This window comes from Mus pahari, chromosome 1 (genome assembly GCF_900095145.1).
Source record: "Mus pahari chromosome 1, PAHARI_EIJ_v1.1, whole genome shotgun sequence".
Lineage (NCBI taxonomy): Eukaryota > Metazoa > Chordata > Mammalia > Rodentia > Muridae > Mus > Mus pahari.
Genome location: NC_034590.1, coordinates 53947161 through 53974210, shown reverse-complemented (window position 1 = coordinate 53974210; position 27050 = coordinate 53947161). Strand labels below are relative to the sequence as shown.

The window sequence follows — 27050 nt, the reverse complement described above, 5'->3', positions numbered from 1 at the left end:
CACACATGAATTTCCCTAGAGAAAAAGATTTAACTTAAAGAAAACGTTTCACCAGTACGCCAAGCATTCCATGTGTCCTATTTTGGTCACATTCATTTCTCTTCCAACTCCTCCCAGATCCATACTCAACACCCAGCCAACTTTGTATCCTCCTTTCTTTTAAAGCAATTAAATATTTTAATAGAATCTCATAAGGATTGACAACTGATAAGAGGAGAGGAGAGAGGAAGAAGATAGGAGAGGAAGAAGGAAGGAAGGAAGGAAGGGATGGAGAAAAGGCAAGAAAATCTAGATCTAGACCTTGGGGGGGGGGGAGAAAGGGAGGAAGGACCTTCATCACAAGCAGGGAACTCGGGCTGTGGGTGGCTCAGTCTGTAAAATACCTGCCACACAAGTATAAGAGCCTGAACGTATTACCGCCTTACTCTTGGAAAACCCCTCCACCCGTTCTCATCTTCTCATCCCTCATCAACTCACTGTGATCAGGCCTGTGCATCTGAAATTCGCCAATGTCACTCATAGGATATTAAAGATCATCTTCATACTGCTAAAATTAAATGTGTGTGTGTGTGTGTGTGTGTGTGTGTGTGTGTGTGTGTCCATCCTGGATTGCAGTCATCTTCACAGGAGCATTTGACAGAGCTCACATGACTTTCTCAAGATGACTGATTCCTTTGGCTTCTCCCTAAATCCTGTGTTCACCCACACACTCTTCTCCTCTGATTAAATGCTGGTGTTCCTCAGGATGTTCCCATGGCTGCTTTCTGTTCTACTCTCTTAGGTGGGCTACTATATTCATGACTAAATCCCATAAGTCAGGACATCTTTCCATCAGCCGTGATGGGCCGGTATGTTTCTAACCTACAAACAGGCAGCTAGACACAACACACACTCACACAACACACACTCAGAAGCTGTTGGAAAGCTTCAGAAAGGTGTAAGGGATGAATACGCAGAGAGCCAGTAATCCCGAGAGGAGAAGAGTCCAGGGAGGTGGGCCCTTACTTTTGATGGATGTCTTCTTTCTGTGGAAGCCAAATCCCAGAAGAAAATAATGAACAGAGCCAGCTGCTTAAGCTCAAAATGTTGCTTCGTCCCATGTCTCTCACTGTAGTATTTACTCCAAGGACTGCCACCTCTTTTCAGGAATTCCTCCTCCTAATTACCTTTCCAAGTGTCCCATCCTCACCATCTCCTGCCACATTCCCTCACACCAAGGCTTCCCGGTGTGTAAACACAGTTTCCTATTTGAACTCCCTGCTTCCAGAATATTCTTCACAGTGATCTGCAGGTTCTCCCATGTCACACCACTGCTAAAATGTTTTGATGACTCCATCTAACCCAGAATATAAAACAGGCTGGTGACAGCTTTTATGGTTGGCAACTGAATACCATTCTGTCTTATCTCCTATTTTTCAATGGACTTTTCAGCTTTGAGCAGCAAATGAGTAGGACCTTGATAAAGCCCAGCTTATTTGGTGTGATAGAGCATGCCTAGAATTCCAGCACTTGGGAGGCTTCAAATGGCTCAGCCTGGGCTGTATGGCATATGCACACGTGCGCGTACACACACACACACACAATGGCAGGTTTCCCTCTAGTGTTACATCACACCTTCAGTTTATGTTGCCTCTTCTTTCAAGATCGCATCCTCCTGCAGTTTCTGCTTCTTGTGCTCCCTGCTTCTTGTTCCCCCCCCCCGCTTCCTGTCCTCCCTGCTTCCTGTCCCCCTGCTTCCTGTCCTCCCTGCTTCTTGTCCCCTCCCCCCGCTCCCTGTCCTCCCTGCTTCCTGTCCTCCCTGCTTCCTGTCCCCCCTGCTTCCTGTCCTCCCTGCTTCCTGTCCCCCCTGCTTCCTGTCCCCTGCTTCCTGTCCTCCCTGCCTCCTGTTCTCTCCTTCCTTTCTTTATCCCTTCATTCCCTCCTCCCTTCCATTCCCATAATGGTCTCCTCAACCTAGGAATAAATAAGATCTTAACTTCATATAACAACCAGACATGAAAACGAATAGAAAATTTAAGGGTAGAAGACAAGAAACAAGAAAACTGGGGCCAGAGAAGTTGCTGGGTGGTTAAGACCCCTTGCTGCCCTAACAATGGACCCGTACTCATATCCCAGTGTCCACATGGCAGCTCACGGATGTTTGTAATTCTAGCTTCAGAGGACCTCATGCTCTCCCCCCACCCCGTGACTTCTATCACATAGAAGATCTTCTATCTCCTTCTGACACACAGACATGTGTTAAATGTATCTACATTCAGGCACATATGTGCATAAAATGTAAGTAAGCATTACACAAATAGGATGGGAGAGAAAAAAGAAAACAAAATGCATAGCTACATGTGCTTGCCCATGGGTGCTCTGATAGGACAAAGATTTTGAGAGGCCCCAACACAGACATTATATTCTGAAAGCTTAAAATAACCACTGGATGGCCATTAACACATAAAGTTAGCCTCTGAGTTAAGAGATGTATTGTTGAACTGGGAAAACAAAAGCATACAAGCAAAAGTAAAGAAAAATGAGAGACTGAAGCTGCACTTGAAAAGGTGTGATAGACTGAAGACCAGCGTTCCTGGCATACAGAGTTGACAGAAATAAAAATTAAGAAATGGCAGAGCAGAAAAATGGCTTCAACTGATGAACTGGAAATAAGTCAAGTATGATGTTGTTTTCTATCTTGTCAGCAATGAAAAGAAGACAAATAAAATGAAATTATAACCCCGGTTTACCTGAAGAATATTTTAGGCTATTTAAAAATTGACTGCCAGATATTTTGAAAAATAGTAAGATTTTGTACAAAAAAAAAAATGGGGAACCATCAAAGAGTCGGAAGAACAAGATTTGACGTGCTCTTTTAAATTTTTTTTTGAAAAATAATAACTTAAAAAAAGAAATGACTTTCTGAAAACTGGCCAATGTTAATTCCATCCCGATGAGTTCAGCATTAGGAGTATATTGCTCTGGTCGGAGTGGGAAGCGCAGCTTGCTTACTGGCACTGCAGACCAGGTCTCAACACTTACTTTTCTCAGGAGACACGTGCATCTTGGTCTGCCCCCGCACCAGCCTGCAGGTGGAGCCGTCCCCAGCACAGACGCCGCAGTTGTCCTCCTTGGCATTACTCCCCAGCTGTCTATCACAGCCCACAGTCTGTGCAGAGAAAGAGCAGAAGACATCTCACTTAGGATGCTCTCTGGCTTCAGTTTATGGGCCGCCTTCCTTCATGAGGACACCATTTTGTTGTACTTGTGAACTGATGGGACGTCTCAGAGTCCAAGACCATTTCTGTCATTCTTATGCAAGGCCCCCAGAATTGCAATCACCGAAGCTGTCTCCCTGCAACTTTACTCTCCTCTAGCTATATTTCAATTATCCGTATGCCTATAAAGAATATTTCTTTTCCACCTTTCTCTCTGACCCACCCTCACCTTATCGTGAGAGTCTTTTGTAGCCCAGCCTTGAACTTGCTGTGTAGCGTGGGATGACATCAACATCGTCTGATCCATCAACTTCCACCTCGGAGTGGAAGAGTGAAGGTTTGTCTCATCTCATCTGGTTTGTGTGGTGCGAGGACCAAGCTTGGGGTTCTATGTTGCTGGACGACATCCCCAGCCCCTCTTCCTGCCCCTTCTTTCTCTCCACTTTTGCCCCAGACTCTTGTTTCTTGCACCTGATATCTATGCCTCAGGCCCACAATATGTTTATACATTTGCTTTGATGCAGAAAAATCTACAGAGAAGTCCTCCATCTTGGTTACATCTACACTTCTTTATCACTAGCTGTTCTTACCGCTAGCTTGCCACCTCCATATAATTACATCCATGTGCCTACAGATGATTGTAAAGAGGAAAACTAGGAGCTCTATCCCATACAAAATATGGATTGCTGTTATCTTTCAATTTAATGTGTCACTATGCCTGTATGTGTGATAATCCCAGCACTCAGGAGGCAGAGGCAGGCAGATTTCTGAGTTTGAGGTCAGCCTGGTCTACAAAGTGAGTTCCAGAGCTATACAGAGAAACCCTGTCTCAAAAAAAAAAAAAAGCCATCCTGACAGGAGAATAGCTGTGTTTTGTATCTCTTTTCATTTTCATAAATAAGACTTTTATATAAAGTGTGCCCAGTGATCTTTACCAGCCTCATAGTTTGTCTCTACTTCCTGACGTTATTCACAAGCCTGGCAATGAAGTTCAGGGACTGTGAAGAAAGTCATGACAAATCCTGACTCATCTACCACATCCTTTAAAATACAGGATGCTGGATAAGTAGTCAGACTCCGAGAGACTCATTTTCCTCAACACTAAGGAGAGATAAAGATGCCAATGTGTATTTCACCAAAGGTCTAGCAAGAATTAAAGGAAAAACATTTCGTTAAAAAGCAGCACAGCAATCAGACGATTCTAGAGAGTTCTAAAAGGGGGCGGGTCAGTTTGACTGTTTCTTTCTGTTGTCAGCTTTGGACTCCAGGAGCCAGGACACTGCAGTGGGCAGAGCTGTCAAATCACTGTGTTCTCCAGGTGCTGAAGAGAAAAGAGGAACTGGACGCAGTTCAAGCCACATCTATAGGGGGGAGTCTTTCCAAACTGTCCGCGTTGAAAGGCAGGGGAAAGATAGAAGGGGAGCTTCAGAGAGGCGGGATACGTTCCAAGGAAATGAGGGAATAGCTGTGCTTTGAGATGTTCTCAGTCTCACCCCGGGGGATGCCAGGAGTAAAGGGGTCTACACTTGCTCTGTGGAATCACACATGGTGAAAGCTACAGCTTTCAGCATTTAGCTCAATGGGAGAAAGTCTCAAAAGCCAGACTTCTTGTTGGGAACACTGCAGTGGGTATTAAATTATTGGATGAGCAGCTGGAGTCAATTTATACTCCTTTATTTTGATAGTATGACTTTAAAGATAATATTGGTGACATGTTTTTTTTAATTTGTATGTATACATGTATGTTCATGTGTCAGTCCAGGAGCACACATATCAGGGAACACATGTGGTGGTCAGAGGCCAGCTGTCCCATGAACTTCCAGGACTCCTCCTATTCCTGCCTCCCCTGAGCTGGGATTATGATACATGCTGCTGTATCCAGCTTTATGTGGACCCTAAGTATTCAAACTTGGGGCCTTGTGCTTCTATGGAACCACTCCTCCAAGTGGGACTATAATACTGTGTGATTTTTGCTGGATGCTTACCAGATGCCTGTCATTGTGTCACAAATGCTGCCCATGGTCTTTCATTTCTTCTCCACAGCAACCTTATGATACAGGTGAGACCTTTTATGTGCATCTTACAAAGCAGGAGTCTGTCTACACACAACGGAGGCTAAATGACTTGCCCCCATGGCAGAGACAGCACACAGTGCCAGTAATATTTTTAAACCCCTGGTCCTCTAAGCAGAATCCCAACAGGGTGCCATGCCTTCACGCACCTTTGCTCTCAGCAGAAAGACAAGGAGGGTCCCTGTTACAGAGGACTTTATATGAATATTTACAAGCACATGTGGGACAGCTTAAGGGCGATTGATTCTGGAAACATACTTGCATGGTTGGGACTGGACCAGTGAGTAACTGTGTTCATGAAACTTTCCCCAGAGGAAATAATTCTGCCATAAAGTTATAGACATCGTCTTCCTGGGCCAAGCACTGTCCTCACAAGTCGCTGTCCCTGAACGCTTAGCATTTCATGAGGGTGAGAGTCACCCCCTCTCTGTTCATCCAGGAAGGGTGTGTGCTGAAGAGTTAGGGCGAACTTATTTTGAAGAGTGTTTGGGGCTTTGCAAAATCTTGGGCAATCAAATCCCTCCCAAGCACTTGTATTTGCTTCCTAATTTTTTTAAAGTTAAAATTCATCCAAATCTTACAGCCAAACAAAGCATGTGAAAACATCACAGAAAAATGATATTTGAAAAGAAAGTCTGATAGTCCTGTGATTCATCAAGTGCAAGCCAGAGCTGACCTGAACCTGAGGCAGACTGAACTCTGGCTCTCTACATCTTCCACGGTGCACAATAAGCAACCTCTAAAATATTATCTGAAGTGTTTTCCGACTTCTGTGACATCTCCTAATGTCAAGATACCTAATTACTGTGATTTATAAACTACTAACTGATAAATGCATCAAGCATATTAGCACCAATTAAATTATCCTTTTCTATATAATGCCAAGCATAGATGTATAAATCAATAAGACAAGATTCTTATCTTGTAGAGTAGTTAATGAGATAAGTTAAAAGTTATAAGACACAGGATAACATAAACACATACTTTAAATATATGAGCAGTGGTTTTGTGGGAAGACATAATCATTTATAAACAGAATTTGAGCAGAGATTATTTCAAAGTTCAGGCAGATAGAGTTTAAATAAGTGCCATTAATCCAAATTAAGTAAAATATAAAATTTCCAGATAGATCAAGTTTAATCCTTCAAGAACCAAACCAATTTTGAATGAACTTTGTTACTTGTTATCTCTGAAAACTGTATTTTACTTTAGAGAAAATATGAAATTGAGCTAGTACCTAACTGGAAGCTTTACCCCTACTGGCTGGTGTTCATGGTCCTGAAACCTTCTATGCATTCTGCACACTATTCGAAAAGAAAAGCAATTATCAATATCAGGTAGCTACAAACCCTGTGACCTGCAACAGTGACCTGCTTGCAAGAAATACTGGCACAATAGTGTCACGCATGTTAATCAATCAGCTTTTTAGGTTAACTGTTAAAGCCTGTTCCACGAGATGGAACCCATATCTAAAAATGCTAAAGTGGTCAAGAGCTTTGGACTAGACAGATCATGGGCCCTCATGGAAAACCTATTAATATTATTCTACTAAAGAGACATAGCGCTAAGATGGCTCCTGATAACATACTGCTGTACCCCTAGATCAGTGACTCACCCAATCCTTGTGAGAAAAGCTTTGTCTTGTAAGGAAATGAACACAGAGACCCATACCCAGATCTTTGTCATGACAAACTTTATAGCCCTCCGTCCTAAATGAACCATCCTCATCGAACCCTCCTCTCAAAGCTCCAGGACCTACGGAGAATAGGCGGTAGAAAGGCTGTGGGAGCCAGAGTTGCTGGATGACTTCAAGAAAACAGCATCACCCAGAACCAAGGGACTGACGCACATAGGAACTCATAGAGACGGTAGCAGCATACGTAAGTCCTGAGCAGGTTCAAATCAGACAAAATCCCAGCACAGAGAAGGGAAAGTGGACACGATGCCCCACCCCTTTTCTCCAGTGGCGTGTCCCTGCGTATGTCAACAGCACACCAGGGCAGCCCTCAGTTGGCCAATACAACATGGACTGTGTTTGTGGTGAATCTTTTGTTTCATTCTCTCTAACAGAGCTATATATTTTTTTTGTCTTCTTGGTTTGTTTTGTTTTCATTTAGAGGGAGAGAGGAGAAAGAACATGAATCTGGGTTGGGTAGGGAGGTGGGAAGGATCTGGGAAGGGCAAGGAAGGGCAAATATTATTTTAAAAAAGTATGAAAAATTTAAGGTTTTAAAAATTTGAAGAAAAGCAAGCAAGTTGTGCTGGTCTTTGGAGATAGACACTCTAAAACATTTCAACCCTCTCAGTCCACACAAGGACTTCAGTTCCTCAGTTTCATTAGAAGTGACCCATTGTCACTGTCTTTGACCAGTGAGATATGAGCCCAACTGACCTGTGTCAGTTCTGTTAAGAAGGCTAAGTGTCAACAGGAGAGTTTCATGGTCTCTCTATCTACTGTGGTTAAGCTAACAAGTATGACGTTAGGATAAAGCTCCTCTCAGCCTAGGTCCCTACCACATTCTAAGAGCAGAAATCCCGATGACATACTTTGGAACATGACAATAGCAGGCAGCAGCATTAGATTGCTTTAAGCCACTGGCCTTGGAGGGTTGTTGGTTTCTGCAGGAAAACCTAGCTTATATCACATGGGAGTATAATCCAGATATTCTAAAACCACTTTGGTGACAAAAGAATTTTTAAGAACTGGAAGTTTCATGTTAAAGTTCAGATCTCTAACTTTTTGTTTTTTGAGAAAGACAAAGAAATGAATACAAATTCGAAAAAAAGCTTCTATTTCTTTTCTGCTTTCAATGTAATCAAAAATGGCAGAAGCTACAAAGCTATGCATAATTAAGTTCAACACCAAAAAATTTGAAAAGCCAATGACATCCTGGTGGGAAAAGTATAGACGTTAAATTATTGCAGGACTATCGAAATCCAATGAATTCAGTGAATTCTTACCCTGAGCTTGTATTTTCTAGTTCACAACAGTGCCTGCTGCACACTCTGACCAGACCTGTGTGTGTGTGTGTGTGTGTGTGTGTGTGTGTGTGTGTGTGTGCATGTGTGAGCATGTGTGTGCATGTATGTCTTTAAATTTGAATCTATGCTACTGAGCCAAGTACTGACTGGATCACCTTCTATTTTCAATTAAACTTTACCTTTACAAATAGTCAGAGAAATATATTATTAGCTGCCGAGCTAGAGCAGGCAGGCACCTTTGGGAAAAAAAATGTCTGCGTTAAGCAATTACTCCATTTTATTGTCTTTTTGTTTTATCTCAGAATGTAGAAAAACTCACAGAGAATGAAACGAGATCACCCAGCCACTCCAACTCATTCATGCAACCTAGAGTAAACTCAGCTTATTAGAATACTGAACTGACCATGCCTCAAAACATTCCTGTCTGCCATCTTTCTTTTCTGGACAAGTATGCTATGATTGCAAACTGAGCATGACCAGAATTATATCTATCATCTTTCCTCCTTGAAATATAATCTTACACCGAGCATGCTCTGTCATCTTCTAGCTCTGTGCACTCAGCTGGGTGGGTGTTTGCATACCCTTAAAATTCAAAGTGTTTTGAAGCCTTGATCCCCATAGTGATAGCATTTGGGGTAGGGCTTCCATCCCCATAGTGACAGCATTTGGGGTGGGGCCTCCAGGAAGTGATTAAATCATGAGGGAGGAACACATTAGAGTGGATTTGTGCTCCTAGAAGACAGTCCTGGGAGACCTCTCTTGTCTCTTACAACACATGAAGTCTTAGCTATCCAAAAACTGGGAAATAGGCTCTCATTGAAGAATAGAGTTCCCAGTGCTCGATCTAGAACTTCCAGCCTTTCAAATGGTGAAAAAGGACATTTCTGTTGTTTATGAAATCCACTCTGAAGCACTGTTATATCACATAGACTGAGGCACTCTGGAAAATTACCTCCCTCTGAATGCCCATTCTCCTTATAAGCAAAGTATATGGTCCCTATTTGGATAGGAAGGACACTGCATGACTTCCTCAGATGATGATGAGCTAATGAGTAAGATCTTTAGATGATGCCCAACCTCCAGAAAGCACCCAGAATCAATTTTATTTTTATCATAATTTTTATGATACATTTTAGAACAAAATTTTTAATTAAAAAATTATTTTGTGTGGGTGTTTTGTCTGCATGTATATCTGTGCACCACACATGTACCATGCATGGGGAGGTTAGAAGAGGGATCAGGTCTCCTAAAGCTAGAGTTACAGATACTTGTTAGCTGGGACTTGAACCCAGATGCTCTGGGAGAGCAGCCAGTGCTTTTAACTGCTGGGCCATCTCTCTAGCCCCTCATAAATTATTTTATCACAGATTCTAAATTACTCCATCTACCTCAGTGCCAGGAAATGTGTTAAACATAAATAAGAAATCAAGCATGGTGCTAAAGTGGTGCCTCAGCAGGTAAGAGCATGCGTGCTTTTTCACAGGATCCAAATTTGATCACTCGGACCATTGTCAGGCCACTCACAACTGCCTGTAAGACTAGTTCCAGAAGGTTCAATGTCCTCTTCTGGCCTTTGAGGGCATGCACATGTATACACACATGTACACACACACACACACACACACACACACACACACACACACACACACATCTTAAAGAGAAAGAGGAGAAGGAAGAGTAGAAGAGGAGGAGGAAGAGAAGGGGAAGGGGAAGAGGAGAAGAGGAAGAATGAGGCGGAGGACAAGGAAGAGGAGGAGGAGGAAGAGAAAGAAGAGGAGGAGGAGGAGAACTTAATCTGCAGAGTTGCCTGGCAAATATCAGAAGCAGAAGCAAATTTTATTCAGTAAGACCGATGGTGAGACCTGTGACTGTATCATGTTTTCCCAGCTAATGGAAAGTTGTCCCCAAGAGCATTGTGACAAGTTCCTTTAAATGAGAAAATTGTAAACACATTTGCAAAAGTTATTGACTGTGCCAAATGCTCATCAGGGCTCAGTTCCCTGGCCCTGAGGCCAGCAGAGTGAATCACACAGAGCACTCTCTTCCCCCTGACAACAGCTGACTGATATCCACCACCACACTGAACAGAACGGGCATTGACGTGAGTGTTGTCCTGTGGAAGGACTGATATCCACCACCACACTGAACAGAACGGGCATTGACGTGAGTGTTGTCCTGTGGAAGGAAAGAGACTGACTTCAACCGGGAAGTGCCTGCATCTTTTCTTTTCACTTAGCTGGCCTGCACTCACCTTGGAAAATAAAAACAGACATTACCCTTTAGTGCAGCAAAGGACTGGCTTGCTCTCCTGGATTAACAAAAGTGCAACCAGGAAGCACTCATTTAAAATGGGCTAATTCAGAACCGAAGACTGCTCTTATGCTGCAAACCTCTTCAAATGCCGAGTTGCTGAAGCAAACAAGGAAGCTGGATTTAAGTAATACAGGGGAGGGTCTTGGATAGCGAGTACCAGGAGAGAGCAAGGAAAAGGAAGTCAGACGGACTGAAGGCCCCCCGCCCCCCCCCCCCCGTGATGGCTATCTGGAATGTTGCTTGGAACTGAACTTTTTAAAAAGGGCTGATAAGGAAGGTGACATCTCATTTCTACCCACTGAAAAGATCAGATTGCAGTGTCACTAAGGGAGCAGCCACAGGGTCCTCAGCCAGCATAGAAGCTCCTCCTGTATCACAGGAAATGACCTAAAGTCTATACAACTTCAACTACCAATCCTGGGATTAACGCATTCTGGGAATAATAGTTCGCGTCCTGGTTTTGTTTTGTTTTTATTTTAAGGGAAGACAGGGAGATAGATGAGAAGCTAAGATGAAAAACAGAGGCAAAGACTGTCATGATGGATCCACAAGGAGAGAAAAGCGTGTGGTGAATTTTCCCTCTGGAAATAACAAACCACGCGGATGACTTGATTTGGGGCTTCTGCCTTCTAGACTGTGTGAGAATACATTTCTGTTGTTTTAAGCTATCAACTTTGTGGCAGTTTGTTACAGTACCCATGAGAAACTGACAAAGCCTGTATCCACCAGTGCCTTTTCTAACCATGTCACAGGCTTTACTCAAACCAGCATCAATAGCTCTCCTTGTTCCTCTTGAATCCACAGAAATACTTGGCGATGTTAACCTCCTTGCATAACACTCTCCCGCCCTTTCTTTGCTTGCTTGTGGTCTTTACACTAAACAGAAGTCTATTTGATCCAGTCACAATTGGGAGTGCTTTTTCTTATGTGTTCCCTTCAGTGACAAGACCAGTGTCTACCATGTCAGTGGCTCTGCCTTTCTCAGTACTCACAGACATTAGATCAGATGTTAGGATCTTACAGTTACCCCCCTAAGGCCTCAAATTCTGTGCCAACTTCTATATCCACAGGTGTACCCAGCTCATCTCACCTTTGACCTACATATCTCATTCTCACCTGATACTTTCTCTTCCCCAAGTGACTTCACTGTCTACCCAGTGACCCCCTTTTACTCCCCACATCCATTCAAACACCCAGTCTTAAAAGATGTTTGTTCATTTCTGAAGTTTCCTCCCCCTCTTCATTTATCCTACCCACTGTTTGACTTTGCATCCCTCCTGAGTCCAAACTTGACCTTCCATTGTGTTCCCAGATCCCACCCCCTCCAAATATTCTGGCACACTACCATTGAAGTGACCTCCCTAAAGCCAAGCCCATCTGAACTATTTCTTAAGACAATTCCTCACTGGCTCTTCTCACAGCTCTCAGGAAAGGTTAACAAGTGGTTTCTTTCCACACACTCTCACAGTCCCATCTTCTAGCACTATTGTACAGAATACCTTACCTCAGCCCTGTAGAGCAATCAGATAACTTTATACAACCCAATACTGCATATTTGTTCCCTATGTCATAAGCCCGTTGCTTATCTTTGTCTATTTAACTTGTTATCAACTTTTCAAAACCTCAGTTTCTAATATCACCTCACCTACAGAGTTCTCCTGAAGCCCAGACTAATCTCTTATTCCATTGCTGATGCTTAGGGTCTTGTATATTTGGAAAGAGCTCAATCCCAGCCCTCGAAATCATCTTTAATAATAACAAGCTCATTTTGAGTACAAAAGTAATGCATACCATTGGCAAAAAGTTGGAAGAAAAGAGTAATCCCACAGACTGATGATGACAGTGATGGTTCAGCAAACAAGTCCCAGGATGGACTGGTTGCAAAGGAGGAAAATCATAGAGAGTGTGTGAGGCAGAAAAATGAAGCTGTAAGCCTTGACCATTGGAAGATTTGTCGACAGTGTTAGATACGATGGAACAGGGAAGGCACTGAACAAAGAGATTGGCAGGCAGTGAAGGGATGCTAGATACCATAGTGTTGACGTCAAAAAAGATTCTTCAGTTTACGTTTACATTTGTGATGTACTTGCTTTTGAAGGATACCAATCTCCACCTAGAATTCTTATGCGTAAATATCCAGTTCTCCTAGTACAATCTGTTGGCTGTCTTCTCTCCATTGCCCCTTTCTCAGAGATCACTTGGATTGCTATGGACTAATTCATAGGCTTTCTACTTGGTCCACTGGTCCATCTGTCTATCCCTGTACTTACTGCCTTAATTACTGTCACTTTATTTTGAATCTTCAGATTGTATAACGTCAGTCCTCCAGCTTTGCTCAGCTCCATATCATTTTGAGGATGCTAATGTAAATGGAATTGTATTTTCAATATCAAATTCCATCCTTCTGCTGTATACCATTGAAGTCACTGACTTGTGTATGGCAAACCTGTTCTATATAATGGATTACTTGTAATCAATTATTAGTTCCAGGAGGTTTTTTCTTTATTATTTGACATATACAATCAAATCATGCATAAACAAAGATAATTTTAGTTTTTTTCATTCAGTATACCTTTTTTTTTATCTTTTATTCCCAGTCTGTTGAAAAGCAGTGACAGGATTGAAAGACATCTTTGCCTTTTTCCTGATCTTATCAAGGAAGTGTCTAGTTTCTTACCATTAAGAAGGACATTAAGCCAATTGTGGTGGCACACACTTTAATCCCAGGACCCAGAAGGCAGAAGCAAGCAAATTTTGTGAGTTCAAGGTCATCTTGATCTACAGAGTGAGTTCCAAACTAGTCAGGGCCAAACAGAGAGACCCTGTCTTCAAAAATATGCTGTACTTTTTAAATATAATTTTTTAAAAATAATTTTTTAAATCTAATTTTTTAAATATACATTATCAAGTGGTGGAAATTCTCCTCACAGTTTCTTGAAGGTTCTTTAACGTTTCTCATCATGCATGAGTGTTAGATTTCATTAATTTTTTTCCTACAGCTGTTCTTATAATCATGGTTCTTCTCTAGCATGTAGATAAGATGGATATTAATTGATTTTTGAATGCTGAATTGGCTTTGCATATCTGGGATAAAAGTAATTGGCTGAGTTTCTGGACATTGTTGAGTTTAGTTTACTAATATTTGTTGAGATTTTTGTATATGTGCTCTTGGAAGAATGAATTTAGATCTCCCACTATGAAAGAGATCATAAAGAATGGATATAAGAGAAAGAGTTGGCTGTGACATTGTGTCTCTTAGCAATGCTAGAAGCTACCCCATGAAGTGTCACCAACATGACTGCCCAAACATGAGCTGAATAAGGACAACAGCAATAGAGATACTAACATGGTCAGGGAAAGCCCATGAAGCCTTCTCCCTACACAAAGAGCTACAGGCCACGAAGGCATGCCAGAGCTGGAGGCAGAGTCTTCTCCAGGGAAGATTGTACCAGCTAGTCATAAATACCAGATGGCCATCCCTAAAAACATTCATAGGAGTAACATTGTACAGACTGAGAAGGTTGCATTTAGAAATGTGTATGTATGTATGTATGTATGTATGTATATACCAATTAATGAAAAAAGAGTCCATGAAGTTGAAAGAGCTCAAGAAGTAGTCTGTGGGAAAGTTTAAAAGGAGGTGGTGGGTGGTTTTAGCTCCCTTGTCAAAAATCAAGGGAGCTGCACTCACTGATAAGCGGATATTAGCCCAGAAACTTAGAATACCCAAGATACATTTTCCAAAACACAAGAAAACCAAGAAGGATGACCATCATGTGGATACTTCATTCCTCCTTAGAATAAGGAACAAAATACCCATGAAAGGATATAGGTACAGAGACAAAATTTAGAGCTAAGATGAAAGGATGGGCTTTCCAGAGACTACCCCATCCAGGGATCCATCCCATCATCAGCCACCAAACCCAGATACTAATGCACATGCCAGCAAGATTCTGCTGAAGGGACCCTGATATAGCAGCCTCTTGTGAGGCTATGCCAGTGCCTGGCAAACACAGAAGTGGATGCTCACAGTCAGCTATTGGATGGAACACAGGGCCCCCAATGGAGGAGCTAGAGAAAGTACCTAAGGAGCTGTAGGGGGCTGCAACCCTGTAGGTGGAACAACAATATGAACTAACCAGTACCCCCTGAGCTCGTGTCTCTAGCTGCATATGTAGCAGAAAATGGCCTAATCAGCCATCATTGGGAAGAGAGACCCCTTGATCTTGTAAACTTTATATGACCCAGCACAGGGGAATGCCAGGGCCAAGTAGTGGGAGTGTGTGGGTAGGGGAGCAGGGGCTGGGGGGTATAGGGAACTTTCGGGACAGCATTTGAAATGTAAATAAAGAAAATAATAATAAATAAAAATTAAAAATTAAAAAAATTAAAAAATTAAAAAAAAATAAAAAGGAGGTGGTGGAAGGGGGAAAATGATGCAATGATTAAAGAAATGATGTAAAAGTTAAAGAAAAATTTAAAACTATAAACTAAAAAAATTGATAAAATTATTTCCTGAAGTATTTGTTTTAAGTATAACTGGCAGAAGACTTACTGTTTTGGAAAGTTTGTGGTCATGATTTGAGTTCTTTAATTGTTATAGGCATGTTCTGTCTATTTCTAATGACAGGAGGTTTGGCAGACCTTGCCTTTGGAGTGGCTCATGTAGTCTGTCTGATCTGTGGGCACAGGGCTGCTCTTATTCATTGGTATCCTTTAATGTGCACTGGCCTCTGATTGGAGGAATGTCTCCACTCTCACTGCTGGACCGTTTTCTTTCTGCCTCATTATTTTCTTAGTCTGACTACCAATGAGCTGTTTCCAATTCTTTTCCTTGGGACTTTTCTCTCACTTGTAGTGGTTATTTTCTTCAGGTTGACTTGGATGGGATGGTGCTGCATTCCCAGTTTCCTCAGGCTTAGATGCTTCCTCTCAGGGCCATTGTCGGGGTTGGAAATATCCCTTGGAGCACAGCTTCTGTCGTACTGCACGTATCTTCACCATGTTGTATTTCTGTGTTCACTAAGCTCAAAATAATTTTTCCTTTCTTGTGAGATTTTTTTTCCTTTTGTCCATGTGTCATTTAGAAATCCAGGGTCTCTAAGTATTTTGAAATTTTCCAATGGTTACCAGAGGTTGGTGGGGAGGAGGGGCTGGCCGAGGAACATAAAGACAAAGCTCAGAGAGTTTGTCAGTGGGAAAACTTAGGATGACACTGGTGGGTGTGGCATGGGATTGCAATCCTAGCGCTCAAGAGTCCAGGCTAGAAAGACAACAGGTTGGGTACTAGCCTGAGCTACATGGTTATTTTGAGAATAGTGTGAGGTATATGGCAAGACTCTGCCTCAAAAAGAAAATAAATCCCCAGGAGAGCAAATGGTGCCTGTAAGTCCTGATGTGGGCAATAATGTGCTGTTTAATGTGGGCGCATTGATTGTAAATCTGTAGAGTTTGGATGGGAAAATTGTGGAGTTGGGAGGATGGGCGTGCATAGGATCCAGAAGAGGTATGAAAAACTGGGCATGGTGACTCACACCTTTAATCCCAGCACTCAGGAGGCAGAGGCAGGTGGATCTATGAACTTGAGGTCAGTCTGGTCTACAGAGAGAGTCCCAGGATGGCCAAGGCTACACAAAGAAGCCTTGTCTCAAAAAGCCAAGGAAAAGAAAAAGGAGAATAAAGAGAAGGAAGAGGAGGAGGAGGAGGAGGAGGGGGAGGAGGAAGAGGGGAGAGGAAGAAGAAAACAATTACAATGAAGAGGAGGAAGAGGAAAAGGAGAAGGAAGAGAAGAAAAAAAGAAGAAGATGACAATGAGAGAAAGAGGAGGAAGAGGAGAAGAGAAATGGAAGCGGAGGAAGAGGAAGAAGAGAAAGAAAAGGAAGAGGAAAAACAAGAAAAGGAAGAAGAGAAGGAAGAAGAGGGAGAAGAGGAGAGGGAAATATGTATCACACTAGTTTTCCTAGGTATCTATAAACCTTTAAAATTCTATTAAAAACAAACTTGAGTGGAGTAGCAGAAATTTGTGTAGGAAGAGCCTGGACAACCTGGCAGGGCTCCTGAATTTTATGACAACTCATCACAAACCATTGAAGGGGCTGTTAGCACAAAGATGGCATTTGTATGTTAAACACACGAAGTGATCACAAAGTAATAATAATTTTAAAACAGGAAATGACCTGAAAGTAGAAGGGAGCTACTTGGGAAAGGGGAGGGAGGTGAAGGATGGAGGAAGAAGGGACATGAAAGGGAATGGGGAAAAGAAAGATAAATATCCAGTTTCCTAGAGGCGGTGGAATACTAAAAATGCCCCCTTTCTATTTTTAGTAGCATTTATTTATTGTATAAATTTGTAGGTTTCATTATGACATCCCGTGCATGTATATAATACTCTTTGATCATCCTCAATCCCCTATTACCTTGCCTCCTAAACTACCCTGCCTCCACCCTCAAGCCTTCCTCAAACCTCAGGGATCAACTCTGCCATTTTCCTTCTCTACAAAGGTATTCTTCAGAGGCTGCGAGATGACTCCATTGGTAAAGTGTTTGTTATATAAGCATCAGTTTAGAAACCTTGGACATGTGATGCATGCCTATAATCCCAGAACTGGTGATGGTGAGGACACTCTGGGTTTAGTGAGAGACTGTCTCAAAATGTGAGGTGAAAAATCATTGAGGAAGATGCCCAATGTCAACTTCTAAGTCTCCACATCCTCTCACATGAGCTAACACACAAACACACACACACACACACACACACACACACACACACACACACACATGAAAGAGAGGGGGAGGGAGGAAGAGAGGGAGGGAAAAAGAGAGAAAGACAGGAGAGATGTGGAACTGTGAAAGGCAGCCTGTGTTTTGGTTGAGTGAAGTTTACTCTGGAGACCCAGTAGAAAACTCTACAAGGGACAGAACAGTGAGCCATGTTCCCAGACATAGGCGCCTGACACCATGGAGCCCCAGCTCCATAATCTTGTGACTACCAGTCATGCAGATAATGTCCCAAGCTCCTGGCATTCTGGCTAGACTCCATCCTCACAGTTGCCTGACAATAGCCAGGTATGCTCCTCCCCACAGCTACCCTGCATTTACAAGATAGCCAGGCCCACTATAAAAGGGGCTGCTTGGCCCCTCCTCTCTCTCTCAAGCTCTTACCACTCATTCTCATCTCTAGCTCTCCTTCTCCCCCTCCCTTCTCCCCTCTCTCCATGAGGCCATGGCTGGCCTTTCTTCCTCTTTTTACCTTCTCTCTTTCTCCCTGCCTTTCTACAATAAAGTTCTAAAACCATAGACTGTCTCTGATCGTGAAGGCCCACAGTGCTTGAACGATGGGATAGGCTTTCTCCTAAAGAGCTGTGTCTAATCTCCCAAGAGAATGCCTCCCAGTGTTTCCAGCCACCAGGCTGGACCAGACCTGAGTGGGAGCCACCCAGTGCCTCTTCCCCCTGCTCCCTTCTCCCTTCGCCCCCCCGGGGGGGGGCTGACTGAGCTGCCCCCAGGGCTCTCACTTTGTTCCCAGCTCTTCTGAGACATACAACATACAACGATGTCTGGGATGCCTGAGACAGAACCTGTTGTCTCTGGCCTCCATGAGGCCCAGAGACCTCAGACTGCTCCCTCTCTACCCCCTCAGACGGGTTCAGTGGCTTCCCACAGGCAGACACCCACCTGGGGCCGAGTGAGCAGCAGCCCCTGAGTCTACCTGAGAACTGAAGCTCTGGCAGGATGCTCTCTCATCTCCTTTACTTCCCTGTACCCACTGCCCGGCACATATGTACACACAGAGGGGGGTGGCAATGAGCATCCTTCAGAGAAGACAATAATTCTGTGATGTCCCTGTGGTCCTCACTCTGCCTCTGGAACCTGTCTACATCCTCAGTCATTATAGTACACTGGAGTTCACGCCTTGGTCCCATTCATTTCAGCTCTGCAGAATAACCTGACACATCTGCCGGACTGCGCTCGACCCCAGAGATCCGCATTGCCCTTCCAAAGCAGCACTCTCAAAAGAGCGTGGTCCTAGAGACCTCAGCAAAGCTTTGGTAGCCTCGTTTTCTCTTGAGAAATGCAGAGAGCTGGGCATCACTCCTCCCACTGAGTCAGAAATTCTGGGAGGGAGTGGTAAGTTACACTACCTCCAACCCTTCACAGGGAGTCGGCTTTGCACATCCTACTTGGAGAGTTCCTGATCCCAGGGAACTATTAAGAGTCATATATTTTGATTCTGCACAGGCAAAAATCATATTAAATAAAGAAAACCTGACTGGAATGCCAGATAGCCAGGGTTTTGAAAACCTTTCTCAGCGATCAAAACAGAGGGAGAATTCTATTATTTCCCTAAAGCCATCACATTCTCTACTGGAGAATACGTTTACACTGAAATGGTCAAAACCTCTTTATTGAGAATAGGCACGGCCCATCCCCAAACCCAGGACAAGTGTGGCAGGTGTGACTTACCTGGCAGATGCCACTTATGCACATATCCAGAGAGTCAGCGTTGCAACGAGTTCCATCCAACACTTTGGGTGCCAGCTCTACCACCGAACCCTGCCCACGAGCGTGACACTTGAGTGCACATGGGGCAGCAGGGTCATTGTATAGTGGAATCCATTCGTAATAATGACCCTGGTACTGCACGTCATTGTAGGCGGAGCACTGCTGGGCTCTGAAGTCTTCTGCATCTTCTGGGCAGTCCTGCAAGTAAACAGAAGGAGCCATGTGCATGTGCAGGGTAACCAGCCACAGGGTCAACAGAAGGTTGAGCCAGACCTCAACTGCCTCTAATGAGACACACCTTGCTTCCTTGCCCCAGTTTCTTCCCCTCTTCCCCCCATTCCCCCACCTCTGAGATTACAAACTGAATCTGCAGTTCTACTTTGTGGGATTCCACAAGGGTCTCTGCAATGTGAACCTACTTAGGGGATCATTTAATTAATCCGATCTCTCTTCCATCCAGGTGTTTTCCCCAGCTAATTAAGGCGTATGATGTGTAGGAGCTAATTTTGCCCTGGTTTAGCCATCTTGTGTGTAAACTTCCAAATGTATTTGAATCAAGGGGAACACAAAGACCTTTATATTTCCAAGATGATTCAAGATCTTCATAGGAACAGCAGTAGTCCTGCCCCTCAGGAGCTATTTCAGGGGAATCAGATGCCCCATTTTAGCCCCAAACCACTGTGTTCTTTATTAAAGTATTTTAGTTTTATATAATAATGGACTGTATTAACATATTTTCATAATGTATATGATGTGTTTTGATTATAATCACCCCATTACCCACCCTCCCCTGTCCCTATCCCACTGAGCACCTTCCTCTTCCCAATTGTCATTCTACTTTCATGTCTTATTTTGTGTCCCCAGACACCCCACACCCACTGCTAGCAACTATTAACTGCCTATAAATCTCCAGGAAGGAATGCGGCCTTGTCCAAACCTCTGTGTTTGCTGCCTGCGCCTCCATGCCTCCACTGTTAGTTAATTCCTGTCTCCCCCCCCCCCCCATCTCCCACTGCTCTTCACTGGTACCAAACATGTCTTCACCAAGCTGGTTCAAATCGTATCTATGACAAAAGCAAATGAAACCTGACAGTCTGGGGCACCCTCGCACTAACAGTAACCGCACAAGTGTTGACAACCTGGGGGAAGCCTTTTTATTAAGTTAGGAATTCGTCCTTCTAGATAGTTCTGAGGCAAGATGCTGGATGAGACAAATGTGTACACACAAATGCTCTTGTTTGTATTACTTTATACTCTCCCTGTTATGAGGATAATTAATGTTTGTTCTAAGAACATTGCAGAAAGTTTCTATTAAAATGAATATGTTACAAAGATCCCCATACTTAAATATTTAAACCAATTTTGATTCTTTCCCAAGGGTTCGTTTCTGAAAATAAACTTTTGAGTGCAAGTGTGTGTCTGTTTATGGGCCACTCCAGCATTGCTAAATGGTCATCCAGAAGTGTATTATCATTACCTATGAGCTACACAGAAGGCCTTTCTGGATCCTTCTTCCTCAGTTGGATATTATAATTTTCTAATCAGAAGTGTATAACGGAGTTCCATTTCCTTCTTATTTCAGATTCATAGGTAGTCTCATAAGTTTGCTTTTTATACCAAATCTTTGAAAATTCCTTTTTTATGTCCACTATTCTGCCTTTGTATTATTTTTTAGCAGATAAAGGTACTACATTTTATAGTGAAGGCATCAAATATGGTCATTTGTATTGGAAATCTTTTCACTATTTAATTTTGTTCTGGGCGCCTTGTGAAGTCCAGAAGGCTTAAATGATTATGCAGCCTCTCTGTTAACATTTCTTAGCCCAAAAAATTTCTTCCTATTTTAATGGGCTACAAATTCTTTTCTTACCCTGCCCTGAGGACAAATAAACATTGACTGCATTAGTCTTGTTCCTTTATGGGTTGGCAATGGCATCTGACTCTTTTGAGTTTGGGCTTTGGGGTTTGTGGGTCATTGCTGTTCTGGCTTTTTCCAATTTTACTTTGGAGGTAGGGTCTCTAGCCCAGACCGGCTGCACTTGGACTTTGAAATTGTAGTTGATTTTGCTCTGCCTCACCCTTGTGCAACTGTGACCAGCTTAACTCTTTCTTATAGCTGGAGTTACTCAAATAAATGCTGTGAGGTAAAAATCTCACCTCATCCCATTTTTTTTCCTGAAAAAGAGTGAATGTTTTTTTCAACATGCTTCTAAAATATACTTTATTTCATGTCTCTAAAATATAGTTTATTTTTTCTTAACCCATAACAAACCTGTGTTTTATTGTCACAGCAAGACCTCAGTCCTCCAGGTCCTAAAAAGACCTGGTAGATTAGGTAAATCTGCCATTTAGCCAGCAGAAGAACAGGACATCATTACTAGAGTTGAGTTATGTTTGTCTAGACCATTGGAATCTTTGAAAGGACAAGGACAGAGTACATATTAACATAAGTTTCCCAGAGTCTCATTTGGTCTGTAAGTCTGCAATCACCTCCACTGCCCCACTAGAAGCCCTCTGAACCAGGTTTGCACCAATTCTACTATAACTTAGAGCCACATAAAATGACAGGCATGGAGACTTCTAGGAGAATGGCCCTTTCCATAATCATCCATAAGTAACCCCTATTAAACTTGCTGAACTTGAATGAGTCAGTCTTTAGGCTGTTGATGTTGCCCCAGTTTAGGGACAGTTATTTACCTTGTACTGCCCCTCCAGATGTTATGCAACAACTGTGCATGTGCTTTCAGTCTTTGCAAACATCCTCAAATCCTTTGAAAATAGAGAATGTGTAGACCATGCCTAGCAAACTTTCCCATGGGCTCATTTCTTATAAAGCATTCCAAACCCCAGTGCATTCATTTTTGTTGTCTTAGCTAGATAAAATCTGAACCCTAGTCATGACAAATGAGGCCAATGAAAGTAGACTGAAGTTGGATAACTCTGTAGAAATGTGGACTCTAAGAAGGATCAAAGTATCCACACTTTGGTCTTCCTTCTGCTTGAGTTTCATGTCTTTTGCAAATTGTATCTTGGGTATTCTGAGCTTCTGGGCTAATATCCACTTATCAGTGAGTGTATATCATGTGTGTTCTTTTGTGGTTGGGTTACCTCACTTAGGATGATATCCTCCAGATCCATCCATTTGTCTAAGAATTTCATAAATTCATTGTTTTTAATAGCTGCGAAGTACTCCATTGTGTAAATCTACCATATTTTTTGTATCCATTCCTCTGTTGAGGGACATCTGGGTTCTTTCCAGGTTCTGGTCTTATAAATAAGACTGCTATGAACATAGTAGAGCATGTGTCCTTATTATAAGTTAGAGCATCTTCTAGGTATATACCCAGGAGTAGTATTGCTGGATCTTCTGGTAGTACTATGTCTAATTTTCTGAGGAACCGCGANACTGATTTCCAGAGTGGTTGTACCAGTCTGCAATCCACAAAATACCCTTGGAAGGAGTTACAGAGACAAAGTTCAGAGCAGAGACTGAAGTAATGACCATCCAGAGACTGCCCCTCCTGGGGATCCATCCCATAAACAACCACCAAACCCAGACACTATTACAGATGCCAACAAGAGCTTGCTGACAGGAACCTGATATAGCTGTCTCCTGAGAGGTTCTGCCAGTACCTGAATAATGCAGAAGTGGATGCTCACAGTCATCCATTGCATGGAGCACAGGGTCCCCAATGAAGGAGCTAGAGAAAGGACCCAAGGAGCTGAAGGGGGTTGCAGCCCCCTAGGAGGAACAACAATATGTACTAACCAGTACCTCCAGAGCTCCCTGGGACTAAAACACAAATCAAAGAAAACACATAGTAGGACTCATGACTCTAGCTGCATCTGTAGCAGAGGATAGCCTAGTGGGTCATCAATGGGAGGAGAGGCCCTTAGTTCTGTGAAGGTTCTATGTCCCAGTATAGGGGAATGCCAGGGCCAGGAAGCAGGAGCGGGTGGGTTGGGAAGCACAAAGGAGGGGGGAGGGGATAGGGATTTTCAGAGGGGAAACTAGGAAAGGGGATAACATTTGAAATGTTAATAAAGAAAATATGTAGAAAGAAAGAAAGAAAGAAAGAAAGAAAGAAAGAAAGAAAGAAAGAAAGAAAGAAAGAAAGAAAGAAAGAAAGAAAGAAAGAAAGGGAGAAAGGAAGGAAGGGAAGAAAGAAATGGGGACTCTGTCTTTGTCTTCTATGTGACTGACAACAAAATGACATCATCTACTTCCCCATAAGCCATGGGCAGTGTTTTCTTTCAAATTCTTTGAAAACAAGAAAATCATGTATGAAAACTGCAAGCAGACATTCTGCCCCTTGCAGTGAGCGCACAGGTGTGGCAAGTGTTCTTTAGGACCTGAACAGTCTGCCTGCCTGACTGCTATAAGCCAATAAAGTTTCAAAAAGTCCTAATGAGTGCTAGTTAGCATAAGTTTAACATGTCTGCCTAAGCTTAGCTGTTACCCAATGGGTGGCCACATTTGTCATCCTTGGCCAGAATTGACTATCCAGAGGCACACTGGTCTCTGCCAGGTCAAACTTTCCCAGGAATTTGAAATTGCCCTCACACACGCACACACACAAGATCAGAGATGAGAAGTCACATGAAGGGCTGTGCTGGGCTGGCCCTCCTTTTCATGACATGTGTGCCCAGGCAGAGCCAAGCAGTTCCCATTACAGAGGAGAATGGCTGAGCTATTAAGGGAGAGGAAACAACTGGCACGCTATGTATGTCAGTAGAAGGAGAAAGTCACCCATGTTCCTCACTTTGGGGGTTCAGGATCTCAAAACCTATTTATGCTTAAATATCATTCCATCCTATGTATTTATATTGAGGGACAGTGAACATATGACACAGGGCAAAATGTTCGTAAAGTATGTTCAGTAAACCTGTGCTCCCTTGATCTCAGCGATAGGAGCTTAGAAGCACTCTGAACATTCAAGTTTTCTAATGGTGACTGAACTATTTCATGGCTACCACTTTCTAAGAAGTGTAGGGGCCAGTAGAAACTTAGTTCATTGCTTTTATTTGCTTTACAGCCCTCTAGCATCAACACTAAGTCTGCCCAGTTTAGAGTTGTCTGGCTTAGCTAGGCACAGCTCAAGACATTGTAGATATTATTGTGTCTAGAAATAACCTAGTCTAGTCTCATAGTTGAAGACAGATATGAAAGGACACACCTCTTTCTTTAAAGGTTTATTATTTATTTGGCGGTATGTGTATGTAAGTGTGTCCACAGAGGTCAGAGGTGGGTGTTGCAGTCCCTAGAGCTAGAGTTACAAGCAATTGTGAGCTTCTCATATGTTCCTAGAACTTATGTTCCAGTCCTCTGAAAGAACAGTGAGTTTCCTCAGTCACTGAGCCACTGAGCCCCAGGACATGGCTCTTACACAAAGCAGAAGCAACAGCAATGGAAAGAGAAGAACACCTCCAAGAGAAACACCAAATGAAGACTGTTAGAAACTAGCCACTTGTGGGCTCTATGGCACGAAGGAAGGACCCTGCAAGGGCCATGTCTAATATCACCTTTTCTGGAAGCCATCAGGAAGCCCACTGTGGAGAGCTAATGGTGCTCATAAAAAAATTGTCCATGTTGCAAAAATGTTCCTGCCAAGTTGTAATGTATTGCACAGTTTTGAAGACATTCCCTTTTGCTTCTTCCAGCATTGCCTTTAGTCCCGTAAACTCTGGACTAAGAAAACACAAGATCAATGAATCCAGCTATCAGGACTCGTGGCTGAAATGTATGACTCCTGCACATTTGCTCTGATAGACTCCTGATAAGGAAAATTCTCCCCCAAGTCCAGGAGTCTAGGCCCTGGCTGTAAGGATCTGTGCTGAATGGTAATCAAAGCTTATTATATCTGAGAGCCTTGATGTGTCAGCTGGGGGATACCCAGAGGGCCCTCACCTGCTCAGAGGAAAAGGGGAGGGGGAAGGGAGGAAAGGATTGTGAGGGGGGTGACTGGGAGTGGGGCAGTGAGCAGGATGTAAAGTGAATTAAGTAAAATGTAAAAAAGAAATCTTATGTCTGAAGCCTGAAGTCACCATGCTGCACACAGACATGTCTTGTTGTTCCCTAATCTTTCATCCCAAGGCCCCATCTCTTTTGCAAGAGAACCCAGGAGCCCCTAAATCACAGCCTTAATTCTTGAAGAGAACACGGTGACTCCATACCCTGTTCATGTCTCCCTCTCCTGCCATCTGAAGCAGGAGTGCTCTTCATCTGTGGGTTCTCAATGCATTTTCTACAGCCCCATGCAGATCAACAAAAGACTGTCTGGTGTTTCCTTTGCCAGTGATGTTTGGTGAGCTTTTCTGTGGTGGGCAGCATTACAAAGCACAACTGTGGGGATGTCTTCCTCAACAGTCACTTGAACAAGTAGCAGAATTCAGATGGGCACAGAGGACTTCATGTCTCTGACTTGGCTTCAGCTGTTTCTCCATTTCTTCCCCTGTTTTTCCTTGGCCTTGGTTCATTCACTGAGTATTCACTTGTGTACAGCTCACCCAGGGCTTGTCCTGTAGCAACCACTGGGCTCGTGGGGTGTTACCAGCTACTGTGCTCTTTATTCCTGCTGTCTTAAGCATCATTTCATCACCTAACAAAACTACATCTCTTGCAGAAGTTTCCCAATGTCACTGAACTTCATTTTGAGCCCTGTCATTTCAATTTGAGTATATGTTGCTAAAGAGGAAAAAGACTGGAATGAAAACGATCTGTTGCTTTTATCAGTTTTTCATACTTGATGTGTATATTGTGCACATGTGCATATCAAAGAGCAAGTACACATGCAAGTGTGCACATGTGTGCCTGGAGGGTAAAGAAAAGCCTTGGCAGTCATCCTAAAGAATGTAACCGACCTCCTTTGAGATGGGGTCCCTCAGTAGCCCAGCATCCACCTACCTAGATGAAGATGGCTGGCCAGTGAACCCCAGGTCTCCCCGCCTCTCTGCCTCCTTAGTGCCCACCACCAAGTTTGAAATTTTCACATGGGTTCTGGGCCTTGAACTCAGGTCTTCATGTTTGCAAGGCAAACTCTTTACTAGATGAATTACCTCCCCAGCTCATAATTTTGCCTTTTATAATTGCAAAAGAAAATATTCTAATTCTTAGCATTGAATAATGTAACAAACAAACAGTAAGGCTTGTATAAGTCCTTCCTTCTGCTTGACCTTCTGTGTCACTCAGCCCTGTCTGCAGTTGGTACAACAGGCAGTCTGCAGTGGCCCAAACACCATTAGACCCATTCCCACCTGTAGTCTTCCTTTGAGGCCCTCAAGAAATAATTCTACCCCCCCCCAGCCTCAGTCCCACTTCACATGCCTGTGCATTTTCAGATCTTGTGGAGGAGGCTGGGTAAAGAGGCTGACATAAAAGCACTTGGAGCCTTGAAGGACCCTGAAGCTATTGTGTATATCACTTCTGTGAATGGACACATAGTGACATATTTACAAGTTCCATCATAAAAAATGAAAGCAGGTGGAGTGGAAGATACTTCTATACAAAGGCTCCCATCACTCACACAAGTATTTAAAATCAATAGAAGGATTCTCAAGACACTTCTCACTGTACATGTCAAACACTCCAGGGTTTAACTGGATTACATTTTTTTTTCAGACTTACGTGATTGCTGCAAGTCTTGTATCTGATGTTCTGTCCTTCGCAGTTCCTAAAGGAGGAAGGAAATGATAGCTTTTATAGAGGTGATGATGCAAAGACAAGGTACTACTTTCCTATAAAAATTTCAGTATTGTGTCATGTTGCAAAGATTCAGGGTTTAAACTCTGAAGATGCAAACTTCTAAGCCTAAGAGAACCAAAACATCTCAAGAAGGCATCCATCAATACAGGCATCCATCAATACAGGCATCCATCAATACAGGCATCCATCAATACAGGGTAAATTCTTTAGAGAATGACATCAACTAGCTTTTCTTACCCTACATAATCTCTACATAATCTCTGAAATTATGTAGTATGTTTG

At 43.0% G+C, this 27050-nt stretch overlaps 1 protein-coding gene across 4 annotated transcripts in view; it reads right to left on the bottom strand.

Annotated features, from left to right (window-relative positions):
• The window catches only part of Adamtsl3 (ADAMTS like 3), a 276839-nt gene that overhangs the window by 142310 nt on the left and 107479 nt on the right, over positions 1 to 27050 (bottom strand). For all 4 annotated transcript variants that reach the window (XM_021210057.1, XM_029532349.1, XM_029532345.1 and 1 more), the window contains 3 exons: positions 26691 to 26736; positions 19028 to 19264; positions 3022 to 3148 (listed from right to left, as the gene is read on the bottom strand). In XM_021210057.1, the coding sequence (XP_021065716.1) occupies positions 3022 to 3148; positions 19028 to 19264; positions 26691 to 26736 (410 nt within the window). The remainder of the gene's footprint in view (positions 1 to 3021; positions 3149 to 19027; positions 19265 to 26690; positions 26737 to 27050) is intronic.